The following is a 24,023-nucleotide window of genomic DNA, read 5'->3' as shown; positions in this document are numbered from 1 at the left end:
AAATATATATCGACCACAAAGCTTTAAAAACCAACAGCTAGAGACCATTGCCTGACTCTTTGTCTCATACTGTCTGCCCAAGTAAATTAAAATATGTGCTGCAAACATTTCAAATTCCTTAGTGTCCAATATTCACAGCTGCCTATATTTCTTTGAGTCAATGGGTCTGTGTTTTGTGGGTCCCAAATTTAATTTCACAATTTACATAAATCATCAGTAACAAAGGTAGGATCAGTACAATTTAAAAGGGTCCACACTTTCCTCTGAAATCATTGGACTGTTGTCTTAGCATCCAGAAAGGAAACCTCCATGGTGTTCATAAAGGGTCTATGTCTTTTAGAACTCTAATATATTCACTTGCAGTATCATTGGCACTAGAATGTAAGTTCCTTAAGGTCATGGAACTTTTACCATTTTGCTCACTGTTGTATCCCCAGCATGGAGAAAATGCTTGGCACATTAACTAGTTATTGAATGAATTGAAATGCACACAGCATCCCGAACACTAACACAACCACACAAGCTAAACAGCGTTGGTGCCTGGCCATAAAATAACTGTATATTTAGCAAAGGCCTATCTACTCTCCCATGGATATGTTAATTTCTTGTGGTACAAGGGACAGCTTTCCCTAGAACTTACATAGTAGATTATTGTAAATATACACATGGGGATACGAAAGCTTTATCCCAGTTCAGGAACTGGAAGCTGGCTTTGGGGTGCTTCTTTTGTAAAATCAGATCTCATAATACTAAACACACATTCATTCCTGAATGGCAGCAATCAGTAGAGCTGAGTGGTTACTAGCCCCTTGGAAGGCTCCTGGCTTTTCAGTTTGCCCCAGCTGAACCTGTACATTTTCTCTCATTTATGTTACAAGACTGACCCATGGAGACCCTGAGTTTGCAACCTTGTTATAAAAACAAGATTATACCAACTTATCTAAATGTGAATGGCATAATACCTATATTTCCCAATTAAACATAATTTTTTTAAATAAGCTTCCACTTTGGGAACACAAATCACTGTTCTTACAAGGATATTTGATAATTTTTGTCAAAATTATATATTTTATAACTTTTATTCAAGTTATAAGTATATACAGATATATTGCATATTTTTGCATAGTAAGCATACCATAACCAAGATTAAGAAAGTGAACATCAGCAGCACCCCAAAAGCCCCTTTCAGCTCCTTCCAGTTACTAGTCTCCCCATATCCTGCCAAGAGTAGCTGTTACAGTGACATTATAGCATAGATCAATTCCGCCTAGTTCTGAATGTTATATAAATGAAAGCTACAGTGCGTACTCTTTTTTGAATGATGGTCTTGTCATTAATTGGGATGCATGTATGCCATTGCAAGGAGATCATTCATTTTTGTTGCCATAAAGTATCCGTTTGTCTGACTCAATCACAAATTATTTGTGCATTCTACAAGTCGTGGGCATTTTCAGTAGTTTTCAACTAGAGGCTCTTATGACTTAGTACTGCACAGACATTCAAAACAGAAGTCATCTTTTGTAGACCATACGTACAAGTTCCCATTAAGTAAATACTTAGGAATAGAATGTATTTACATTCAGCTTAGGTAGATATTGCCCCACGGTTTTCCAAAGTGATTGTACCAACTTACACTTTGACCAATAGTGTATGAGAATTTGTCGTTACATGCTTACCAACACAATGTTCTCCCTCTCCCTCTTTCTGCCAATCTTGTAGATTCGTAGTGATATCATTCTGTGATTTTAATTTACGTTTTCCCTAATTACTAATTATGTTGGAAACCATTTTATATTTGTATATTTTATATTTTTGGAGATCCTCTTAAATGAAGTGTCTGTTCAACTCTTTTTCCAATTTTCTATTGGGTTCTTTGTATTTTTCCCATTGTTTTGTAGAAGTTCATACATTCTGGATATGAGTCCTTGGTCAAGCTTATGTGTTATGGATAGCATTTCCAACTCTGTGGATTGCCTTTTAAAGCATTTACTGGTGTCTTTTGGTAAACAAAATTTCTTAATTAATATAGCCTAATTTAGGATTTTTTTGTCTTTTACCATTAGCACATTTTGTATCTTAAGGCATTTTTTGCCTACTTGAAGATCATTAAAAAGTTCTCCTATGTTTTCCTCAAAATATTTCATTGTTTCATCTTTCATATTTAGATCTGCAATACTTCTGGAATTTATTTTTGTATGCTTTGAGGTAGAGGTTCAAGATATATGTTTTCCATAAGAATTTCCAATTGATCCACCACCACTTATTGAAAATATCATCCTTTCCCCACCACACTGCAACATCACCTTTTTCATAAATCAGGTGACCATATATTTGTGAGAGGCTTGGTTACTAAGCAGTGTATTCTGGTCTGTTGGTCAGTCTGTCTATCCTTACACTAACACAGTTTTAATTACTGTAGCTTTTTAATACAAAAGAATGTACTTTGTATTACGTATTATCTGGGCATGTAAGATCTCCAGCTTTATTCTTCTTCATCAAGATTTTCTTGACTGTTGTTGGCCCTTTGCATTTCCATAAGAATTCTAGAATTAGCTTCTTAATCTACACACACACACACACACATACACACACACACACACACACACACACACACACACACACCATTCTGAGAATTTGATTGGGATTGCACTAAATGTATAATTTGGGGAGAATTGACATTATAACAATATGGAGCATCTAATGCCTGAGTACAGGATATCCCTCTTACTTAGTTAGATCTTATTTAATTTTTCTCAGTAATGCTTTATAATATTTGGTATTAAAATCTTGCAATCTTTTGTTAAATTCACTCCTAAATGTTTAATTATTTTTAAGATATTATTTCCTAATTGCTTGTTGCTTATACATAAAATTTCTATTGATTTTGCATATTGACTTTATCCAATGATCTTGCTAAATCTACTTATTAATTATACAAATTTGTCTATAAATTCTTTTGGATTTGCTGCATACACAATGATGTCATCAGTGAATGAGGTAAGTATGATATCTTTCTTACCAATCCTTATGCTTTATATTTCTTTTTCTTTCCTTATTATATTAGCTAGAACCAGCAGTGTGATATTCCAAGACTGGGCATCTTTGTCTCCTTCCAATTCTTAGGGAAAAAAATTTTAATATTTTACCATTGATTATGAGGCTTACAGTAGGTTTCTTGGTAGATATTCCCTGTTAAATTAAGGAAATTTCTTTCTATTCTTTGTCTTCTAAGAGTTTTTTTCAGAATGGTGTTAGATTTTGTCAAATGCTTTTTCTATATCTGTTGAGATTTGATTTTTCTCCCTTTTTTCCCATAAGCATAGTAAATTACATAGATTGCTTATCAAATTTTAAACTGTCCTTTCACATCTAGCCTGTATCCCATTTTTAAATCTTTCATCCTTTTTATATATTTTTGGAATTATTTGATAATATTTTGTTATACATTTTTTTATCACTATACATGAAAGAGATTGGTTTGTAACTTTCCTTTTTTATAATGATGTTCTTGTAGGAATCAAGATTCCAATAGTCTAATAAAAAGTTGGGACGTGTTCCCCTTTTTACTATATTCTGGAAAAATTAGAAATAAGATCAGCATTGTTTCATCCTTCAATGTTTGCAAGAATTCGCTGGTGAAGCCATATGGTCCTAGGGTTTTCATTATGTACCTTTTGTCAAAGAATAGAGCCTAAAGATTAATGAGAACTGACTAAATATCTAATGAATGAATGAATGAATATTATTACATCAATCAGATTATAGTGTATAAATGGTTTTGCTTTTCTAACTTAATATTATATTGTAAGTAAAAAATATTATGAAAATATTTATTGATTTTGTCATATTTCATCATATAGAAGTATCTTAATTTTTTTAACTATTCCCTTTTGGTTGAGAAATTACCTTTTTTTATTTTATTTTGACATAATAATAACAATAATTGTTGAGCAACTGTTGTATGCCAGTCATGGTGGTAAACCCTTGACTCATTTACTTAACTCATCTAAACTTTACTATCCTATAGGTAGTCCTATTGTCCCCATTTCAGAGATGAGAAAACTGAGGCACAGAGAGGAACCCACTGTTCATATGGGGATAAGACAGACATATGGGAGAATGATGTTTGAAATCTTCAGTGGGTGATTTGAAGGTTGTTCATGGTCTTACGGGGCTTGGCAGGGTTGAGGGGAGAGGGTCGGTTGCTACACGAGGCCAGAAGTTGATAGGGTCCCACCCCACCTCTCACTTTTCTTGGCTCTATAGGTGCTTTAAAATGGACTCCCAGCCCTTGAGCTATGTTCACACTGAAATGTGACTATGGCAGTGATTGGCCAAATTAGTGCCCTTTTCCTTGGAAGTAGAAGTTCACACTTGCTGTATGATCTTAACCAGGAGGGCAAGAGAGGTCCGAGCCCAGCTATGTGGTGGGTGAATAACGAAGGGGATGAAGTGAAGTGGAGTTTTGGCGAGATGACAGACCTCACCTGCCGTGCAGCCAACGTCTTCTCGCAGACCTGTGGCCTGCAGCCCGGAGACGGACTCGTCCTGCTTCTCCCTCGAGTGCCCGAATGGTGGCTGGTGGCCATAGGCTGCATCCGAGCAGGTCAGTGACTTAAGGGGCCTCCAGTGGGCTTCGGGGCTGACCTCGAGCCCACTGGTACTGGGATACTAGGAGCTTGCTCTGGGCTCCAGCCTCAGCTCCTCACACTGGCCTCCCAGAGCAAGCTCCCCTGCCTTCTGGGAATTAACAGTCTCATTGGGAAGAAAACACATTCTTTTCCCTCTTCCTTCTTCCCAATCTTTCTCTTTCTCACACTCTCTCTCACATCATCTTACTCTTTCTCCCTCACATAACCATTCTCATATACTCTCAAACACAATCTCCTACACTCTCTCTCATACTTTCTCTTGCATACTCTTGGACATTCTCACCTTTTAAAACGTTCATCAATTGTTAGCATTTTGTCACTTTTGTTCTCTCTCTCTCTCTCTCTCTCCCTCTCTCTCTCTCTCTCTCTCTCTCCCTCCCTCCCTCCCTCCCTCCCTCCCTCTCTCTGTGTATGTGTGTGTGTGTGTCCCTTTCTCTTTCTCTCTCTGGCTGAATCATTTAAGAATCAGTTGCCTTGTGCCACTTCTCCCATAAACACCACAGCATGCATATGATAAGAGCAAACATATTTCCTTCACATAATGACAATGCAATTCTCACACAAGAAGACTAGCATTGATACAATATAGTTACCTGATATATCCACAGACAAAATTCCTCAACTGTCTCAGTAATGTCCTTTATAGTTGTATTTTTTTCTTTAAATTGGAAATCCAGTTGACAATCATGCATTGCATTTAATTGCCAGGGCTCTTCAGTCCCCTTTAACCTAGAACAGTCCCCCAGCCTTTTCTGCATGGCAATGACATTTCTAAAGAGTACAGGCCATATACTATACTCATTTGCAGAATGAACCTCAAAATATGTGTTCTTTTTTTACTCTTTCCTCATGATTACATTCAGGTTACCCACTTTTGGCTGGAGCACTGCAAGGGTGGTGCCCAGCTTTCCTCAGTGCATCTTATTGAGGGTAGAGGAAGTCAGTTTGTCTCATCATCAGTGATACCATTTGATCACTTGAGTAAGGTGGTATTCACCAAATTTCTCCTTTTAAAGGTTTCTTTTGCACTTTGTAATTAATAAGTAATCTGTGGTGTAATGCTTATGAAACTGTGTGAATACCCTGTTCCCCAACATTCTGTCACCCAAACATTTTAGTATCCATTGATGATAGGATTCTTGAATGAATTAACCAATACAACAGTGGTTTTAAATGGTGACTTTCTACATCTATCATCCCCTCTATATTTATTAGTTAGAACTCTTCTTTAAAGAAGAGCTTTCTCTCTGCCTTTTAATTGTCTATCAATCAATCAATCAATTGTTCTGTCTGCCTACCTACCTATGCATCTCTCTAACTCTGTCTATCTGTCTGTCTGTCAGTCTAACTTAGAATCAGTATGGGACTCATGGATTCTTTTTTGAGTAACTTTGCTCATTCTATCTTGCATGCTCATACAACACAAATGCTCTCTCTTGCTTGTATTCTTTCTCTCATATTCTTTCACACATAAAATAATTAATTTGGCAAGATAATGTGGAATCAAGAATTAGCAGCAAGGGCAGAGGGAGTATGGGGAAGAGGAGCTATGTCATCTGCAGAACAAAGAGAAAGCCCATGGGCAATCCAGGACTTGAGCTGAGCCCTTTGGGAAAATCAGAATTTAAAAGGAGCAGATGCAAAGGAAGGATATTCCAACATGGCCGTGGCACATGGAAAGGCTTAGAGTCAGGAATAGATAGCCTATGTAGAGGATGACCCTTTTGAAATAAAGAATGGGAGTTTGGGAGAGAAAGATGGAGAGTGGGCAGCAGCTGAATGTCAGGATGGGAAGTTTGGTGTTTTCCTGGAGAGAGGACACAAGTGTTAATGCAGGCAAGAAATGTGGAGGAAAAAAAAAATCAGTTCTTTATAGAAAAGAACCAGACAATAATATGGAAGATGGGATGGCAGGAAGATTTGGGACAGGGCATCAGGTGGAGAGGCTAGAGTCCAACAGGGCACATGAAGGCCTGAACAAATTGATGGTGATGGAGACAGGAGATAAATTCAAAAGACAATGTGGTTACTATTTAGTTAGATATGAGAAATGAAGAGAGGAGAGGAAATTCAAGATGACACCAAGAGACCAAACTGAAGGAAGTGAGAGGAGAAATTGGGAGGTGGGGGGGCAGAGACTCAGCTAGTCCTGATGCTGGGGACACACTGTCCTACTCATAACCATCTTCCCAGATCTGCTATAAAGTTGAGTCAGGTGAAATTCACCTGTCTTCTGGCTGGATCCATCTGTAGAAAAGGTTATGGCAGGGCTTTCAATTTTTAAGGGATATTTGTTTAAATGCAGATTCTGATTGAGCAGGTTTGGGGTGAGGCCTGGGGTTCTGCATTTCTAAGAAGCTCCCAGCTAGTGCAATGCTGTTGGCTCATAAAGCACACTTTGTGCAGCAGGAGTTTAAGGGATTTGCATGCAGACAAGCCAGGCCTGAAACCCATGGCTGTGAAAGATAATCAGAGTGAGCAGTTCCTTTCTCCTACCCAGGGATCATCTTCATACCAGCGACCACACAGCTCAAGGTCAAGGACATTCACTATCGACTACAAATGTCTAAAGCCAAGGCCATTGTGACTACAGATACCCTGGCCCCAGAAGTAGACTCTGTGGCTTCTGAGTGCCCCACTGTGGAAAGCAAGCTACTGGTGTCTGACCACGACCGTAAAGGCTGGCTGAACTTCTGGTCACTGATAAAGTGAGTTTCGGGCCAGACGACCGTGCTCTGTGCAGAGTGGGGGGCGAAGGCCATCTGCTCCCAAGTGCTGGGAAATCAGGGCCCCATGCTGGGACTCTCACCAGGCTGGAGGCCAGCTTTGTCGTTGACTAGCCATGTGACCCTGGGCTAGTTCCTTCTCTCTTGGTCTCAGTTGCTTGCTCTGTAAAATAGGGGGTTGAACTTCTGCATTCCTCTCATTAAAATGAGATTGTGCCAAGAGGAGGTATACAGTTAGAGTTGTTGTTACTTCTTCCTTGTAGGTGAGTGTTCTAGTTGGCCAGCACTGCCAGATGCAAAACACTGGAAATGGACTGGCTTTTAGAAAGGGGATTTATTTGGTCACAAAGTTACAGTCTTAAGGCCATAAAGTGTCCAAGGTAATGCATCAACAATCAGGTACCTTCACTGGAGGATGGCCAACGGCATCCAGAAAACCTCTGTTAGCTGGGAAGGCACGTGGCTGGTGTCTGCTCCGTAGTTCTGGTTTCAAAATGGCTTTCTCCCAGGACGTTCCTCTCTAGGCTTCAGCTTCTATCCAAAATGTCACTCTCAGTTGCTCTTGGGGTGTTTGTCCTCTTAGCTTCTCCGGAGCAAAAGTCTGCTTTCAACGGCCATCTTCAAACTGTCTCTCATCTGCAGCTCCTCTCTCAGCTCCTGTGCATTCTTCAAAGTGTCCCTCTTGGCTGTAGCAAGCTCACTCTTTCTCTCTGAGCTTATGTAGTGCTCCAGCAAACTAATCAAGGCCCACGCTGAATGGGTGGGGCCATACCTCCATGGAAACTATCCAATTAGAGTCATCACCCACAGTTGGGTGAGGCACATCTCCATGGAAACACTCAAAGAATTACAATCTAATCAATACTGATACATCTGCCCACACACGATTATATCAAAGATAATAGTGTTTGGGGGACATAATACATTCAAACCGGCACAGTGGACAATCGAAAATATTATTTTTATAGAACAATAAATATGGTAGGAAGTTGAATGAAAGATCCGAATGAATTTTTAAGATGAAACCTGAGACTTCCAAGAAAATCTGAGGCAGTAGCTGGCAGGCACCTTTGGGGGAAAACACTTCCCATCCTCAGAGGGGGAGGGGGAGGGAATCACTCTCTACTGCTTTTGGGGGGCACCTTGCAGACAAAATTAGGGACGTGTTAGAGGTAAGAAAAGACCCTTTCCACCTCTGAAACTCAAATTCTGTAAACCTTCAGGCATTTCCCCCATTATACACACAAACCATACTGGGTCTGTTTTCTCGAAGTAACCTCTGTTTTTAAAGCTCTATACTTCAACCCCAAAAGGCAAATATTTCAGCCAAGTTACAACTTATGCTAGATTGTAAAGTCAGAGAATGAAATGAAAATGGTGAAAATCAAGAATGCCCTTGAAAAATCCCCTAAACCACTCAAATTTAGTTGGGCAACCTTTCTCATCAAAAGCAACAGGGACTGCCTTGCAATTTGCAGTTTGTTTTGGTTGAACACCATAAAAAGTAGCTACCTTGCTACTTTAAGACTTAAGACTGTAACTTTGTAACCAAATAAACCCCCTTTATAAAAGCCATTCCATTTCCGGTGTTTTGCATCTGGCAACATTAGCAAACTAGAACACCCACCTACAAGGAAGATGTAACAACCACCCTCTGTCTGTATACCTCCTCTTGGCACAATCCCAGGGGTGAGTATATTTTAATGAGAGGAATGCAGACGTTCAGCACCCAAGCGGTCTCAGTCTAGGAAAAACTCCCAAGGATCAAGGAGACTGAGGCTGCCACACAGCTAAATCCTTGTAAAGTTAGCACGTGTATCAAACAGGCCAAGCAGTGTGGTTAAATGCATAGACTGTGGATCAGCTGTCTGGGTTTGAATCCTGGCTCTGCCACTGGCTAGCTCTGTGTCTTCAGGCAAGGTATCTAACCTCTCTGAGGCTCAGCTTCTTCGTCTGCAAAATCTGAACCATAAGCATAGGACCCACCCCAGCACATTGCCTGGAACATGGTGAGGGCTTTATGAGTATTTGATAAGTTAAACAACAGCCCTGTATTTTCCCCATGTTTTCGGAATGAAGAAATGGCAGTCCACTTGGCCAAGTCACCCATAAAGTCAGTATGAGAACTAAGACCAGGAGAGCCAGTTTTGCCTCCAGCATGGCAAACCCTCAGTTTCCTGATTCCAAGCCTCGCATTCCTTCCTTTGACTTCTCTCCTTCTGTCTCAAATCCCTTCACAGATCAGCATCCCCAGACCACACCTGTATTAAGTCGAAGACCATGGACCCGATGCTCATCTTCTTTACCAGTGGGTCCACAGGCTACCCCAAGATGGTAAAACACAGCCATGGGCTTGCCTTGCGCTGTTGCCTCCCTTCCTGGTAGGAAAGAGGATACCACCTGAGAGGTGGGGTCACAGATCTGGGGCGGGTGTGTGTGTGTGTGTGTGTGTGTGCACATGCACGCCTGCTGGGGAAGGAACTCTAAGTAAACGTGAGTCCAATCTGCTTCTCACTCCTGCTCTCCTCGGTTCAGACCTCTGAGGGTCTGAGAGGTGAAGCCTGTGGAATCCTAAAGTGTTTGCTGACAGAGGCCTTGGGATGACACAGGAGGCACATTTGTGGGGAGGACGTGTGGTTGGAGGCAGCGGGTAATCTGCAAGCCACGCAATTAACAAGTCGTTGCTTCCCTGTCAGTGGCTCTGAGGTTTGTCAGGGAGAGACAGCACATTCTAGCAGTGTGACCTGAAGTGAGGGGTCCTCTCCTCTCTGTCACTATGGGCCAGTCAGACTTGGAGTTTCCCAATCATGAGCTGTTTGGGAAGACAATAACTGGACCAAGCCATGCCTCCAAGCCCATGTTCCTAAACCAGAACAAACAATACAGAGAGGCTGAACCCCACCCTCAGGGTTACTCATTTAATCATCTTGAAACCAAGTCTCTTCTCCCCTTCCTATCTCCCCAAACTAGCAATAATTAGACCAGATCAAGTTCTATATATTTTCTAACTTATCAAAAAATAAAAGGGCAGCAAAGGCTTCTTGTGGGCAGTAGGTTTTTGAGCTAATTGATAACAGACGAGTAACAAAAGCCCAGGAGGAATGAAGTGGGAGGTAGAGAGGGCTTCCCAGGCAGTGGAAAGGCACAGGACACAAAAAGCAGTATTCATGGGACTACAAGGACTTGAGAATAACTGGTGCTTAAGGTGTGGGGTGAAGGACCAATGGGGAGAACTGGAAAATTCAGCAGGATCGCATCATGCAGAGCTATGCAATGGGGAGGTATTGAAAGGTTTAAATTTGGCAAAGATCACTGTAGCTGCAGGATGGGGAATGGGGTGAAGAAAGTGAGAATGGAGTCGTGGAAGATCAGTTAGAGGCTCTTAGGAAAATCCAGATGAAAGATGGTGGTGGCCTGGGTCGGGTGAAAGAGAGATGAAATATTCGTGGATAGAGTAGACAGGGTCTGCTGCACAGATGTGGGAGCTATGGGAGAAGAAGGACTCAAGGTTGGCTCCCAGGTTTCTGGCTGGGACACGTTCAAGGGGATGACATTCACTGAAATACTGAGAATCTGGAGAAGAATAAGTTCAGAAGCCAGAAGAGATTAGGATCTGCTGGGTTTTAGGGGGCCTGAGAGACATCCCTGAAGAGATGTGCAGTGACGCTCAGAAGAGAGAACCCCCTGGGTAGTAATTTCCTGTTGGTGTGCTACAATCAAGAAAGATGGGAAAGGGGGTGTGGATGGCTGATCAAAACCCTCTCCCACTAATAGAAAGGCTCCTCAGACCATGTTGCATTTTCTCAAGGAGTTACTACGCACCAGAGGTCCCTTAGCAGCAGTTAGAATGGAGGGATAAATGGGAAACCTTCCCCATTCTACCTTGAAACCATGGATAAATGGTTGCCCTCTGACTAATTTCTTCTACTTCCTTGCCAAGATGGAGTGTTAATTAGGTCCCTCTCTCTCTCTCCCTCTCTCTCTCTCTCTCTCTCTCTCTCTCTTTCCCTCCCACCCTCCCTCCCTCCCTCTCCACCCCCATCTGTCCTCTCCCTATTGCAAATTACTAACCCTAACATCTTTAAGTCAAGGACAGAATAAGGGAATTTATTGGCTCATGAAACAGCTCAGGGTTTAGCTTCAGACATGGCTGAATGCCTTCCAGGTTAGGTTTTTCTCTCTCCATGGTTCAGCTATGTTTCAGCTCTGTCCACACTTTCCTCACAAAGGGTCATCCCTTATTGTCCCAAAATGGCTGGCAGCATCACCTGGGACTATATCTATAACATTCAAATCCCACAAAAGAACAACCGACTGTCCCAGCATTTCCAATCATTATGATTGAACTAATTTAAGTCACATGTGCCCAGGGAAATTTGCTTGGTTAATTGGCAGCACACATCTGAGATGCAGGGGGTGTGGTGAGGGGCATAGGGGGGATGAGTGGGTCTGGAGCCCCACCCAAAGCTCCTGGAGTGTGAAAGGATCAGCAGCCCTTAATGACATTCTCCCATGATCACCCAGCTGAGATGACTGTATTTTGGAGTTAGCAGGGAATGGCTGCAGCTAAAGACATCTGACATCATGTGGTGCCTGTCTGACCCAGGCTGGATTATAGCTGTCATAGGAGGCCTGATTGAACCATGGGTAGCAGGGTGTACACTCTTCATCCATCATCTGCCCCAGTTCGACCCCAAGGTCATTGTACAGGTAAGCAGACCACCCTTCTAGAATCAACAAACTCCTCAGAAACTCATGTTTCAAAGCCAAAAGCTGGACTCTTGTGAGAAAGATTTTATTTAGCCAAGAAGCCGATGAGCATAGTACAAACCTGTTCTGGGTGTCTTAAAGTATGGCACACTGATTGAGAGTCACTGTATCAGGATCACATCAAGATGTAACCTTGAAAATGCGTATTGCTCAGCCCTTCCCCAAAATTATAGACCAGGCTTTGGACTTGGGACCTGGAATAGACATTTTGAAAGCAATCACAGTGACCAGAACAAGCTCTGGCCTCCTGGGTCCTGGTTGCTGGCTCAACAAGGGCCAGGTAGCTTGTGTGTGTGTGTGTGTGTGTGTGTGTGTGTGTGTGTGTGTGTGTGTGTGTTGTTCCTCAGTACAGTGAAGTGTTTAAGAAGGGAGCCCTTGGAATATGACAGATCCAGCATCTTTTCCCAGCTTTGTCTTTTATTAGCAGGTAAATTAACCACTCTGATCCACAGATTCCTTATCTACAACAAGGGGGGTTTAATAGTTACTACCTCATATAATTATTATGAATATTAATGAGATGATACAGGCAAAGTGTGTGGAGTGCTTAGCACAGGGGCTAGCAATGGAAGAAATTTAGTAAATGGTGGCAGTTGCCCTTACTGTTCGGATGTGCCCAGCCTGGTGATGATTGAAGACACCTGCGTGAACCCCTTCAGTGTCCAACCCTTCATCTGAAAATCTCTTTGTGTCTCCACTCACACCCTGCCCCTCCATCTCTCAAAGTCCAAGCCCTGCCCTACAACTGCAGGGCAGTTCTCTCCCTCAGAGATCTCCCTCTGTGCGTCATCTACCTTTTCTCCTGTATTTTCAATCTCTTCATCCTTCATTAGCTCTACTTCATCGGTCATGAATATGTTCAAAGTTTCCATTCCAAAACTACTTTCCCTTAGCCCTGCTAGCTATCAGGCCAACCCTGTCTTTCCTCCTTCATACCAAACTCTCCATAGACTATTCTCCACTTGCTGCAGCCTGTTCCTCTTCTGGAATGTTCTGTCCCACCTGACTCCTGAAGGCTGGTGTCCTCCCAGGCTCTGCCCTTGGCTTTCCTCTCCTTTCTAAGCAATCTCCTTCACTTCCGTTTCTCCAGCAAACACATCAGTGCAGGCGACTCTCAAAACCGTGCCTGGGTCTCATCTCCCCACCATGTGTAACTTCTAGCTGGTCAAATTCATCTGATCATCACTCCAGCACCTCAAACTGCACTCCCCACAGCTCATCGCCCACCTCCTTCTCCCCTATATCAATACCTACCCCCTGCATCCCATCATTATTTATGGCATCACATCCCACCAGTATCTGGGGCTTAAAGCTGCACAAACAACACTACCCCCACCCCTTCCCCTCACCAAGTCTAATTCTCCTTCCACTCTATGGGGTGTCCCCCAAATCTTAGTGTAGCTTTAAGCTTGCATTATTTCAAAAGTATGAATGGTACACACACAAGCATTTGAAAGTTTAATCATTTAGATCTATGTTCCATGTATTACTTTCATGAAGTTTTAATAACAACTTTTGATTTATTGTTTCAGTCCCTCTGATTGATGATGGAAAATGTTGACTAAAATGAAAAAATAATTAAATATGTATTGCTTAAAATTCACAAAACAAAACATTCCCTCCATTTCCTCTCTGCCCAACCCATCAACTTAGCCTTTTTCGGGCTCTGCTATAAGAGCCCCCTGCTCCCTTCCCACCCCCGCGCCCCCCACCACCACCACAAGCTGCGAGGTGCCTGGATGAGTCACAAATTATAGCTTAGCCAACAATAATCATAGCCTGCGTTTGGTGAGCACCTACTAAGTGCCAAGTTCTGGGAAAGTCCCTCAACACATATTACATCTAATCCTTACATAGCAAGTATGCAAGTAACAGAAACCCACTTCACGGAAAAGTGAGTGTATTGGGGGAGGGGTGGCACGCTGAGGCCTCTCCCGCTGCTGGAAGGAAGGACAGAGGCTGAGCCTGACAGTTCTGGAGCAGGAACCGGAAGACACCAGGATCAAGGGAGCTTCCAGGTGTCCTCTCTGCCCCCTTCTTTCTGTTTGTGGCCCTATTTTTGCTGCTTCACATGCACGGAGCCAAACACAGTGACCACGGCATTCCCAGGCTCACATCTCTGTTTTCCAAATGCCCAGTCTGGATCCATTTGTCTGTCACCAGTCCAACCCTCAGTGCCAGCACCAAGGTTATGGAAAGAAACGTGGCTGGCCTGGGGACTGGGGTGAGGAGATGGAGAGGAGGTCTCTGGGGTGAGTGCAGTGGGCCTGGGGGTGGGGATAGAACTAAAAATATGAAAGAGGAGATGAACTTAAGATATTGCAGAGATAGAAGCCAGAGATGAAAAGCTGAGAGAGAGACCCAGGGTGGTATCAGATTCTATGCCCCCCATCAAAGTACCCATTATACCTCCTCACCATCCTACAAAGAAGATGCAGGTCTCCCATTTTGCATACAAGGAAACAGTTGCAGAGAAATTAAGTAATAGAGACAGGATTTAAATTCCAACCAGCCAGACCCCCAAAACCAACTTGTCTTCTCTTTACTGCTTCTCTCTCTCCTAGCATGTCTCCATCCTGATCTGAAACCCTGAAAGGCTCCCACTTCTAGCCAAATAAGGATGAATAACAGGCATTTTTTACCCTAAAGAATCTGGGTCCAGCTAGCTCTCACCTTCCTAAATTTCTTTCTTTCTCCTATGTGTCTAAATAAACTGCATTACTTAACTTGACTTAAATATTTTTCCAGCTCCTGCTATTCCTTCTATCTTCAAGCCCCCCCCCCCTTCTCTGTGTGCATATCTTATCCAGTTGTTAATGCCCCACTAAATGCCACCTCTTCCATTGAGCCCCCTGGGCCATCCAACAAGAAGGAATACTTGCTTCTACTCTAACCTTATAGAACTTTCTTCACATATCGCTTCTGACATCTACTGACTTCAGCTTTACCACTTGAGTCCTGGCTTGTTCAATATTAGGATCTCCTCTCCATGAGAGTTGGGACTTTATCTTACTCTCCTGACTTTCCCCCAGCAGTACCTGACACAATGCCACGTATGCAATCCATGCTCGATACATGTGTATCAAATGGGCTCTCCTGGAGGGGAGGTCAGAACCAAAATGCTAATAGTCAGTGGATATTTGTCATCTGAGCTGTAAAAATAAAATTCCTTCTCTTCTCACTTTCCAGACATTGTTCAAATACCCCATCACCCGTTGCATGGGGGCACCAACCATATATCGAATGATTCTGCAGCAGAATTTCTCCAGGTATCGTAGAAGTAGTTGGTATCAGCGATCTTTGGTTCGGGTTTTAAGGATCTTATGCATAATGATCTGACCGTGTTTTCCTCTGGTTCTTTGAGACGTGTGTGTGTGTGTGTGTGTGTGTGTGTGTGTGTGTCTAAATATTGGTGGTGACAATTATCAGACAATCCATTTAGTGCATGAAAGCAGGACCCAGAGAACTCAGAGAAACATGTTAGTGAACCTTGCATTATTATGAGTTTTTGCTTTTAAAACATTTTTTTGCTGTGAAACAAAAGCACACAGAAAAATGCAGAAAACACAAATGTACAGATTGATGAATTGTCGAAAAGAAAACATTTGTGTAATCACCCACCCAAGCCACAAAAACAGAACACTGCCAGCACCCCAGAGAACCCCCACTTGCCTCTCCATCTCCCCTAAAGACACCACGATGTTGACTTCTATGGTTTCCACTCCTCACTTTCCTTCATAGTTTTCCCCTTTATGAAATATCCCTGAACAAATAATCCCATTTTATCTGCTTTTCAGCTTTATATAGGTAATCATGCATTATTCTATAATATCTGGCTTCTTTTATTCCACACTCTGTTTCTAAGAAGTATTCATGTTATTGTATGTGTTCACAGTTAATTTTCAAATTTTCATTGCTGTATGATACCATACATTTTCTGAAAATACCACAAATTTTTTAATCAATTCTACCATTAATAAACATTTGGGTAGTTTCCAGTTTGGGGCTGTTAATGAATAACACTGCATTGAACTCCTGTACATGTGCCCCAATCATATGAAAAAGCATTCCTGTAGGGTGTTTCTAGGAGATGAAATGTTAGGTCACCCTACCACGCCATTTTTCAAAGTAGTGCACCATTTTATGCTTCTATGAGGAGAGCAGAATTTCCATTGTTCCCCATCCTTGCTAACATTTGTTATTGTCAAAGTTTTCATTTTTGGCAAAATCTAGTGGATGCACAGTGTTATCTTATTGTAGTTTCATTTCTGCATTTCCCTGTGTTTGACGGTTAATTTTTAGCCAACCTGAAATCTGATCTTTGGACCTCATGGGGATTTATGTCTCTTTTAGAGACTCTGAAATTAAAATGGCTTCTTCCCAAAATCAAAGCTAATGATGTTTTAGAACCAATAGTTGAAATATCAAGGAGTTTTCTGCCTACTGTTATGAAATAAATTCTGAAATACAACTCATTTATTCATGGAACCTCAATCGGGCTGGATTCTGTTTCTATCTGTATTTCAAAGCTTACGTTACAGTTACTTTTTACAATATTCTTTGGATGATGGTCTTCGTCAGAACCCAGTAAAAATCCTATCAGGGCAAGGACGTTACTAAGCCCTCCACCGAGGGGCTGTCCTGTTTGTCTGCTTGGGACAAAGCTCTAGAGGAACGAGGGAGAACCAGCCCTCCTGCCCCTCATTCTCAACCGTGCGCCACGAGAGAGCAGCCAGTCGGGAAAGGTGACCCAGAGGACGGCTGTCTCCCTCATCCCCAAGAGCTGACCCCCCTTAGCTCTACGCCAGTCGGTCTTCAGACCTCAATCGCTTCCCCCATCTCCTTCAAGGAGTCTGATCGTTATTGTGTGACTGTTGTTATATTCTTTATGTTAGATTTCTTGGGTAACATGGAGGAGAGCATGCACATCCCACGATGTACCCAGCAAACGACTGCAAATGTTCACTTGGGCTTCCGTGTTCTCTCCTCAATGCCTTCTCTGGGGGCTGCTTGCCTGTGACCCCTCTCTTCTCTTTTCCCACACTCAGTGCAGAAGCCCTTAGGTCCTGAGCAATTCATTTCCAACCCCTAATTTGCAGCCCCCACTCAGAAATACAAAAGCCCTTCTACGCCCTCCATAGAAGGTAGAATAGTTCTGTTACCATTCTAGCATGCCCTTGGGGGTTTTATCCTCACTCTTTAGGGTTTGTAAAAATGCCCCTTTTAGGATGAAGTCCTGAAGCACATGAAAACATGGATGAACCCTGAGGACATTATGTTAAGTGAAATATGTCAGACACAAAAGGACAAATATTGTATGAGCTCAATGATATGAACTAATTATAAAGTGCAAATTCATAAACATAAAATATAGAATATGGGTTACCAGGATACAGAATGAGGGTAAAGAATGGGGAGCAGTTGCTTAGAATGTACAGAATGTTTAACTAGGTTGAACTTAAACATTTGGAAATGGACATAAGTGACAATAGCACATTATTGTGAGAATAATTAACAGTGCTGAGTGTTGTATGAATGTGGTGGAAAGGGGAAGTTTAGAATCATATGTGTCAGTAGAAGGAAGGTTGAAGGTAAAAACACTGGAATGTATAACACAGTGAATCTTGTGTTAGGCAATGACTGGTTCACTGTACAAATACGGAAGGGTTCTTTCATGGAGTAGAGAAAGTGTGCAACACTGTTGCAAGGACTTAATAATAGAGGGGTATATGGGAAAAGTTGTACCTATTGCAAACTATGGGCTACAGTTAACAGTAATATTTTAGTATACTTTCATCAACAGTAACAAGTGAACCACGCCAAAGCTATGGGTCAATAATATTGGGGGATAAGGGCTTTGGGAGGATTTGGGTTTTCTTTTCTGGAGTAATGAAACTGTTCTAAAATTGATCACGGGAATGCATGCACAGCTTAGTGATGATGCTGCGGGTCAATGATTGTATACTTCGAATGGTTTGTGTGTTGTGTGAATATATCTCAATGAAATTGCATTAAAGAATCCCTTTTAGCCACATAGAAGGCTTCCCTGAGGTGAGTTCTGATAAACACACTTTTCTCCCTCTTGGATCCACATTCCACCCAGAACCCAATAGCCACCCTCCCACCCCTGCCAGAACAGTTAACAGAGAATGGCAGGAAGTGAGTGTCATCCACGTGGCCTTGACCATGAGCAAAATGCCCACAAGGCAAGAGGGAAAGGGAGGAGGGAGAAAGGTGCATGATCCAGATGACAAAGCTGAGCTGGCTCTTTAGCATTTGGCCTGGAGCAGAGCCCTGAGGCCTCATCTGAGGCTCCACTCACTCTTTGCCTCCCCCTAAGCCTCAGGTTCCCGACCCTGGAGCACTGCTCTGCCGGCGGGGAGGCCCTGCTGCCCCAGGAGCAAGAGCAGTGGGAAAGACAGACAGGCACACCGCTCTGCGAGGTCTACGGACAGTCGGAAACGGTAGGTGGCCGGGTTCCTCCCAGGCCAGTCGGCTGTGGCCAGCATTGAGCCCAGCGGGTTAAAACATGGGAATGTATAACACTATACAGCGCAGGCAGAGAGCCTGCCCGGGCACAGCACAATGGGAGCCTGCACCTGGCTCGGCTCCTGAGTCCCAAGCAAATTAGCCCAAAATCAGTTTTCAGAGAGACGATTCACAAGTCCTCAACTCATCAAGGAACCAATGCACTGAAAACGATTAAACTACTGGACAAAATTAAGAAGGGGTCTAAGGATACTTTGCCACTGGCCCCACGATCGTTAGCTCAGGGAAGCCCAGGGTGGCGATGAGGTGCGAGGGTCTCCACCGCAGACGGGGTGGCTGCCAGCAAGTCCTGTGCAAGTCACCATCCCTTCCTGCTACACGCGCCACCATCCCCTCCCAGGGCAGCAGCCACAGTTGCAGCATGGGAAGGGCCCCCAGGCGTTGGTGTCTGGGTATGTAGGAGAAGAGCACAGAGGTGTGATTGTGAGAGGCTAGCAGGAGTGGAGGGGACAAGACTTCCTGTATGCTTCTCTCTCTCTCTCTCTCTCTCTCTCTCTCTCTCTCTCTCTCTCTCACACACACACACACACACACACACACACACTGTGATCCTGAAGAGGGTCCCTGACTGCCAGGTAGACGTGGCATTTAGAATATCATGCACACCTCAGTTTCAGTGGCAGGGTGGCTGCAAATCTCTCTCATTCACCACATTCTCAATCCATTTGCAATGCCTGACAGAGCCCCTGCCCCCCATCACCCCCACACTCCCCTATAGGAATGTCTCCCATTTCAAACCCTATAGAAAAATGGCTGCTTTAGCCCCCATCCATTTACTTGTCTGCAAAAATAATCAATACATCAGTTCATTGGTCTTCTTGCATGTCTGAGAAATATTGCAATTCAGGTCCTGTCTTCAAGTGGCTCAGAGTTTATATCTGGGCAAGGCCAGAACTCCACGCTAGATCCATGACCCCAGGCCCTTTGCATCAGTCAATTGCAGCAACAGCATACTTAGTCCCTTATAGACGGATGGCGATTTATTTCTCCATGCATTCTTCACACCCATTCACTCATCTGTGCAGCATTTCTCATGCATCTACAGCACGAGCAGTGATACAGCAGAGGGGAAAGAGTGTCATCTCCTAGGAGCTCGGGCCTGGGTTTCAGACTCAGCCCTGCCAATTGCAGGCTGCAAACCTTTAGGCAGAGCATTCAGCTTTCTGAGTCTCAGCTTCCTCAGCTCTAAAATGGGAATGGCACTGGTGACCCTGCTGGGTTGTGATAAGGTTCATGAAAGGAAGGGAGTAAAGCTTTGGCTGTGGTGCCAGCTCATAGAAAGTGGCTCACGTTGTAGCTGCAGTTGTAAGTAGGTAGGTATTGTGTTAGCAGCTGAGAGTGCAGAGATGAACAGGCATCTTCTCAGGGTGCCCACTGTCTACCAAGGGGAAAAGACAGGCAAAAATAGTTCTAATGCCCTGTAGGCTACGATAGAAATATTGGGGAAATATACTACAGAAGAAGACTATTGCAACTGACTTTTCTTGGGGCCCAAGTAGCAGCTAGTAATCATCATTGAATTGAATGCTCAGTGTTTGCCAAGCACTGCACTGAGTTTTTCATACATTCACAAGCCCTCTGAGAGGTAAGTGTTGTAATTATCCTCCTCATACAAAGGAGAAAATCAAGGGGGATTGATTGGCATGCAGCTAGTGGGCGGTGGATTCAAGATTCAACGCCTGGTCTATCTGACTTTAAGGCTCTTAGCCAGAGAAAGAATGACATTTGAGAGAACCGTAAAGAAGGCATGAAGTTCATCAGGAAGACGAACGGAAGGTGGCTCAGTGCTAGCAGAAGGCGTGGAAAGAATGAGCTGATCCCAACGTAGGGCAAGTGGTTGAGGCAGGATTCCTATCCCTGCCCGACAGTCCCGAGTAAACTGTGTTAACTGGACGCATGGCCTTCCGCTTGGCAAACTGGCCCTTGCCTGGCATACAGTGGGCACTCTACCCACCTCGTTCCATGCCCACAGCCCCAAGGGTTATCCCAGCTCACAGGGTTATCCCATGAGCTCCCAAGGACTCAGTAGCACCAGCACTTGAGCAAACCCAGCCCACGTTGGGGGCAGCAAATGTCCACTCAATAGGCTTGGGTCTCAGCACTAGAGTGGAACCCGGACACCCTCACTTCCCAGCAAGGGCTCTGTGTGCACCCTCGATGACATCTGTGAGCTGGGGGTGCTGTGCGTCATTCTCACTGCTCTTTTGCCAACCCCAGTCCTCTTCCTTTGTTAACAGGGTGCAACTTGTGGCGTCGTCCGGGGCATGAGGAGCAAGCCAGGCTCCATGGGGAAGGTCCTCCCTCCCTTCGACGTCCAGGTCTGGTTCTCAGGGCGCTGGCAGAGAGCGGATAGGGCTCAGGATAGAGCTGGATTGCTGTGTGGCACCAGGTGGTAGAACCAGCCGGACCCCCTGCCCTGGCTGCCCCGCCTCCCCCCTCCCTATTTTCACTCCAATTTCCTAAGGAGGCTTGAGTTGAGCTCTGCCCTGATGCAGGCACTCATGCAGCTCCCATGGCAGCCTCAGCACTGGTGCTCTCCACCATCTGTGCTTTCACCTTTTCTTGATCAATGCTATACGGTTTGAAGAAACATTTGCAATGTCTATATGTTCATGGAACACATAGAATCATGACTTGAGTTTCACCATTTGCTGACTTCAAAGACTTTTGACAGTTTTAGTATCTTTTCTGACAAGGTATCTCCACCACGCCCCACTCCCACTGTCCCCACTGAGGCCACATGAATGAGCCAGGGGACAGGAGGGGAAGGGGGAGCCCTGCAGGGTGAGGCAGGAGGGGAGGAGGAGCCCTGAGGGGCAGCATAGGAGGGGATGGGGGTGCCCTGGAGGCTGGGGTAGGAGGAGAGAGGGGAGCCCTGTGGGATGGGGCAGGAGGGGATGGGGGGAGCCTTGCAGGGTGGGGTTCACAGACCTTTTGCTCCAGATCATTGATAACAAGGGCAACATCCTGCCACCTCAAACCGAAGGCAACATTGGCATCAGGATCAAGCCCACCAGGCCCTTGGGTCTCTTCTTATGCTACGAGGTAAGGGCACCCCATCTCCACCCCAACCCCCAAATCCCTGCAGGGAGCTGCATAGGTGGTGAGGGGTGGGCACCGCTCTGCATCCTGTGGCTTCTCCAGCTCTTCCATGCTCACTCCGATTCAATGAAGCTGCTCCCATCGCCACCCCTAAAGCTCACATCCCCACACCCCTCGCCGCCCTAACCCATCTGGCACTTACGGGCTGGCCAACAGTGGAAGGACTGGCTTCAGAGTCACCAGACTGGAGTCCCAGTGAACTCCTGTGGTGGAGAACACAGGCTTTGATGTCAAACAGACTGTCTTCCAACACTGACCATCCCACTTACCAACAGAGTGTGGACTAATCACCAACCTTTATTATCCCCACTTTACAGAGGAAGAAACTGCCACTTGGAGGCACCCTGAGGCTCCCCTATATCAAAGAAATGGCTGTCCAGCATAGAGTCAAACCTATTTCTTTTGAGCCCAATGCCGTCACTCTTTAATTAGGGGGAGAAACCCAGGGATTAAAGAAAACTGAGATAGGCTATAAGGAAACCTGCTGAAACTCTTCATCAAAACAAACCCTTGAAACTTAAATCCTCCAGAGTGTTCCTCTGCCAGATAAGTCCCCAAACCCAGAGGCAACAGCCTCTTCAAGAGCATCATCCTTCCCCATATGTCAACAGCCATTTTCAATATGAACAACTTAGGGTGGTCTCTGCCCAGATACCCCTGAAGATTGAGAGAGTGATCAAACGAGAGGGAGGAATAGCAACAGACAAGACAGGATTTAACAAAGGATTACGAATACTCAATCTTTATATAATTTTTTTTTTTTTTTTGGTCTCTAGGGTATTAGAACAGCTAGAAGGAAATAACTGAAATGGTGGAACTGTAACCCATAACATTCTTTGAAATTTGCTCTATGACTGCTAGTTAAATCGTACTTTGAAAGTGATCACTTTTCTGTATATATATTTCATAATAAAAAAATGTTAAAAACACACACACACAGCCCTTAGCCCTTCCAGGCGAGTAGTAGCCATGAAGGGGAAAGTCTCCGCTTCCAAGAATGGCCATGGAAGGCTGGCCAGAACTTGAAAGCCATCCCCTGTCTCCAACGTTGTGGTCACTGGACACTGCTGGTGTCACCGTTGTCCTCACAGCGTGGCCTCAAGGGGGCGCTGCTCCTCTTGTGACACTTTTGCCCGAAGGTAATTATGCAGGATTCTTGATTCCCAGGAGCACAACTTTAAACCGGAGTCAAAGGGAAAATAGATGCAGAGGAACACGACAGAGACCAGTGGTTCTCAACCCTGCCTTCACAGTGCTATCATCTGAGGAGCTTTAAGAAAAGAAACGGCGAACCACAGCTGCTTGGGTCCATCCTCAGAGATTCTGGTTAAATTGAACTGGGGTGGTCCAGAGCAACGGTATTTTTTGATAGCAGCCTAGGTTAAGGACTCACTTGGGTGCCTCTGTGAGATGGATGAGATGCTGTTCCCCTGCCATCCGGGAGCTTCTCTGGGGCCCTGAGAGTCCACCTTCAAGAAATCCAGGCTCAGAGAGAAGGCGATGGATGTTTAAGGTCCACCTTCTAGGTTCCACTCTCAAGCCCCACCTGACATGACTGACATCAGGGAAGTTCACTCCAGGGGAACCAACTGGATCAAAACCCAGCCCACTGAGCTGCCCAGTACTTCCAGGGGTGCGTGCAAGGGGGTGGGACGCTGCTGGACTGGGCATGATGTTTCCTAATTTTCAATCATTCACGTCCACCTCCACTATTGTTTGCCGTATCTATAATCACCCATATCATTATTTACTTTAGTTTTCTCTTTAGAGCATCTCACTATTTGACTTGAGAACATGTGTTAAAAAGAAATGTTTACCTGCTGACCCTACGTGGAGAACAGTATCACTTGCCAAAAGCCCGAAGGCACATATAATCATAAGTGTAATACAAGCAAAATAATTTTCATAAATTCTTGTTACATCTTTTCCATTGGAGGAAATAAGGTAAAAGATACATGGGGTCTCTCTCCGTTTCTTGTAATGACACGTAAATCTACAATTATCTCAAAATTAAAAGTTTTATTTTAAAAATGCCAGCCTAAACCATGGACTATAGTTAATAGTACAGTGACAAAAGTGTGCTTTCATCAGCTGTACCACATGCACCACACCCATGCAAGGTGTTGATTAGAGGGTGGTAGATGGGAGCCCTGTATTTTATGCATGGCTGTTCTATAAACCCATAACTTCTCCAATAAAAAAAATGAAAGCCAGCCTCATAGGA

General features: G+C 44.1%; 1 protein-coding gene across 3 annotated transcripts in view; it reads left to right on the top strand.

Annotated features, from left to right (window-relative positions):
* The window catches only part of LOC119517870 (acyl-coenzyme A synthetase ACSM1, mitochondrial-like), a 37,990-nt gene that overhangs the window by 9,318 nt on the left and 4,649 nt on the right, over nt 1-24,023 (top strand). For all 3 annotated transcript variants that reach the window (XM_037814936.1, XM_037814937.1, XM_037814938.1), the window contains exons 3-10: nt 4,396-4,606; nt 7,153-7,360; nt 9,619-9,759; nt 11,929-12,088; nt 15,338-15,417; nt 18,489-18,612; nt 20,935-21,015; nt 21,641-21,742. In XM_037814936.1, the coding sequence (XP_037670864.1) occupies nt 4,396-4,606; nt 7,153-7,360; nt 9,619-9,759; nt 11,929-12,088; nt 15,338-15,417; nt 18,489-18,612; nt 20,935-21,015; nt 21,641-21,742 (1,107 nt within the window). The remainder of the gene's footprint in view (nt 1-4,395; nt 4,607-7,152; nt 7,361-9,618; nt 9,760-11,928; nt 12,089-15,337; nt 15,418-18,488; nt 18,613-20,934; nt 21,016-21,640; nt 21,743-24,023) is intronic.

Source organism: Choloepus didactylus, chromosome 21 (genome assembly GCF_015220235.1).
Source record: "Choloepus didactylus isolate mChoDid1 chromosome 21, mChoDid1.pri, whole genome shotgun sequence".
In the NCBI taxonomy this organism is placed as follows: domain Eukaryota; kingdom Metazoa; phylum Chordata; class Mammalia; order Pilosa; family Megalonychidae; genus Choloepus; species Choloepus didactylus.
Note: the sequence above shows the minus strand (reverse complement) of the source record. Positions and strands in the feature narration are given on the sequence as shown.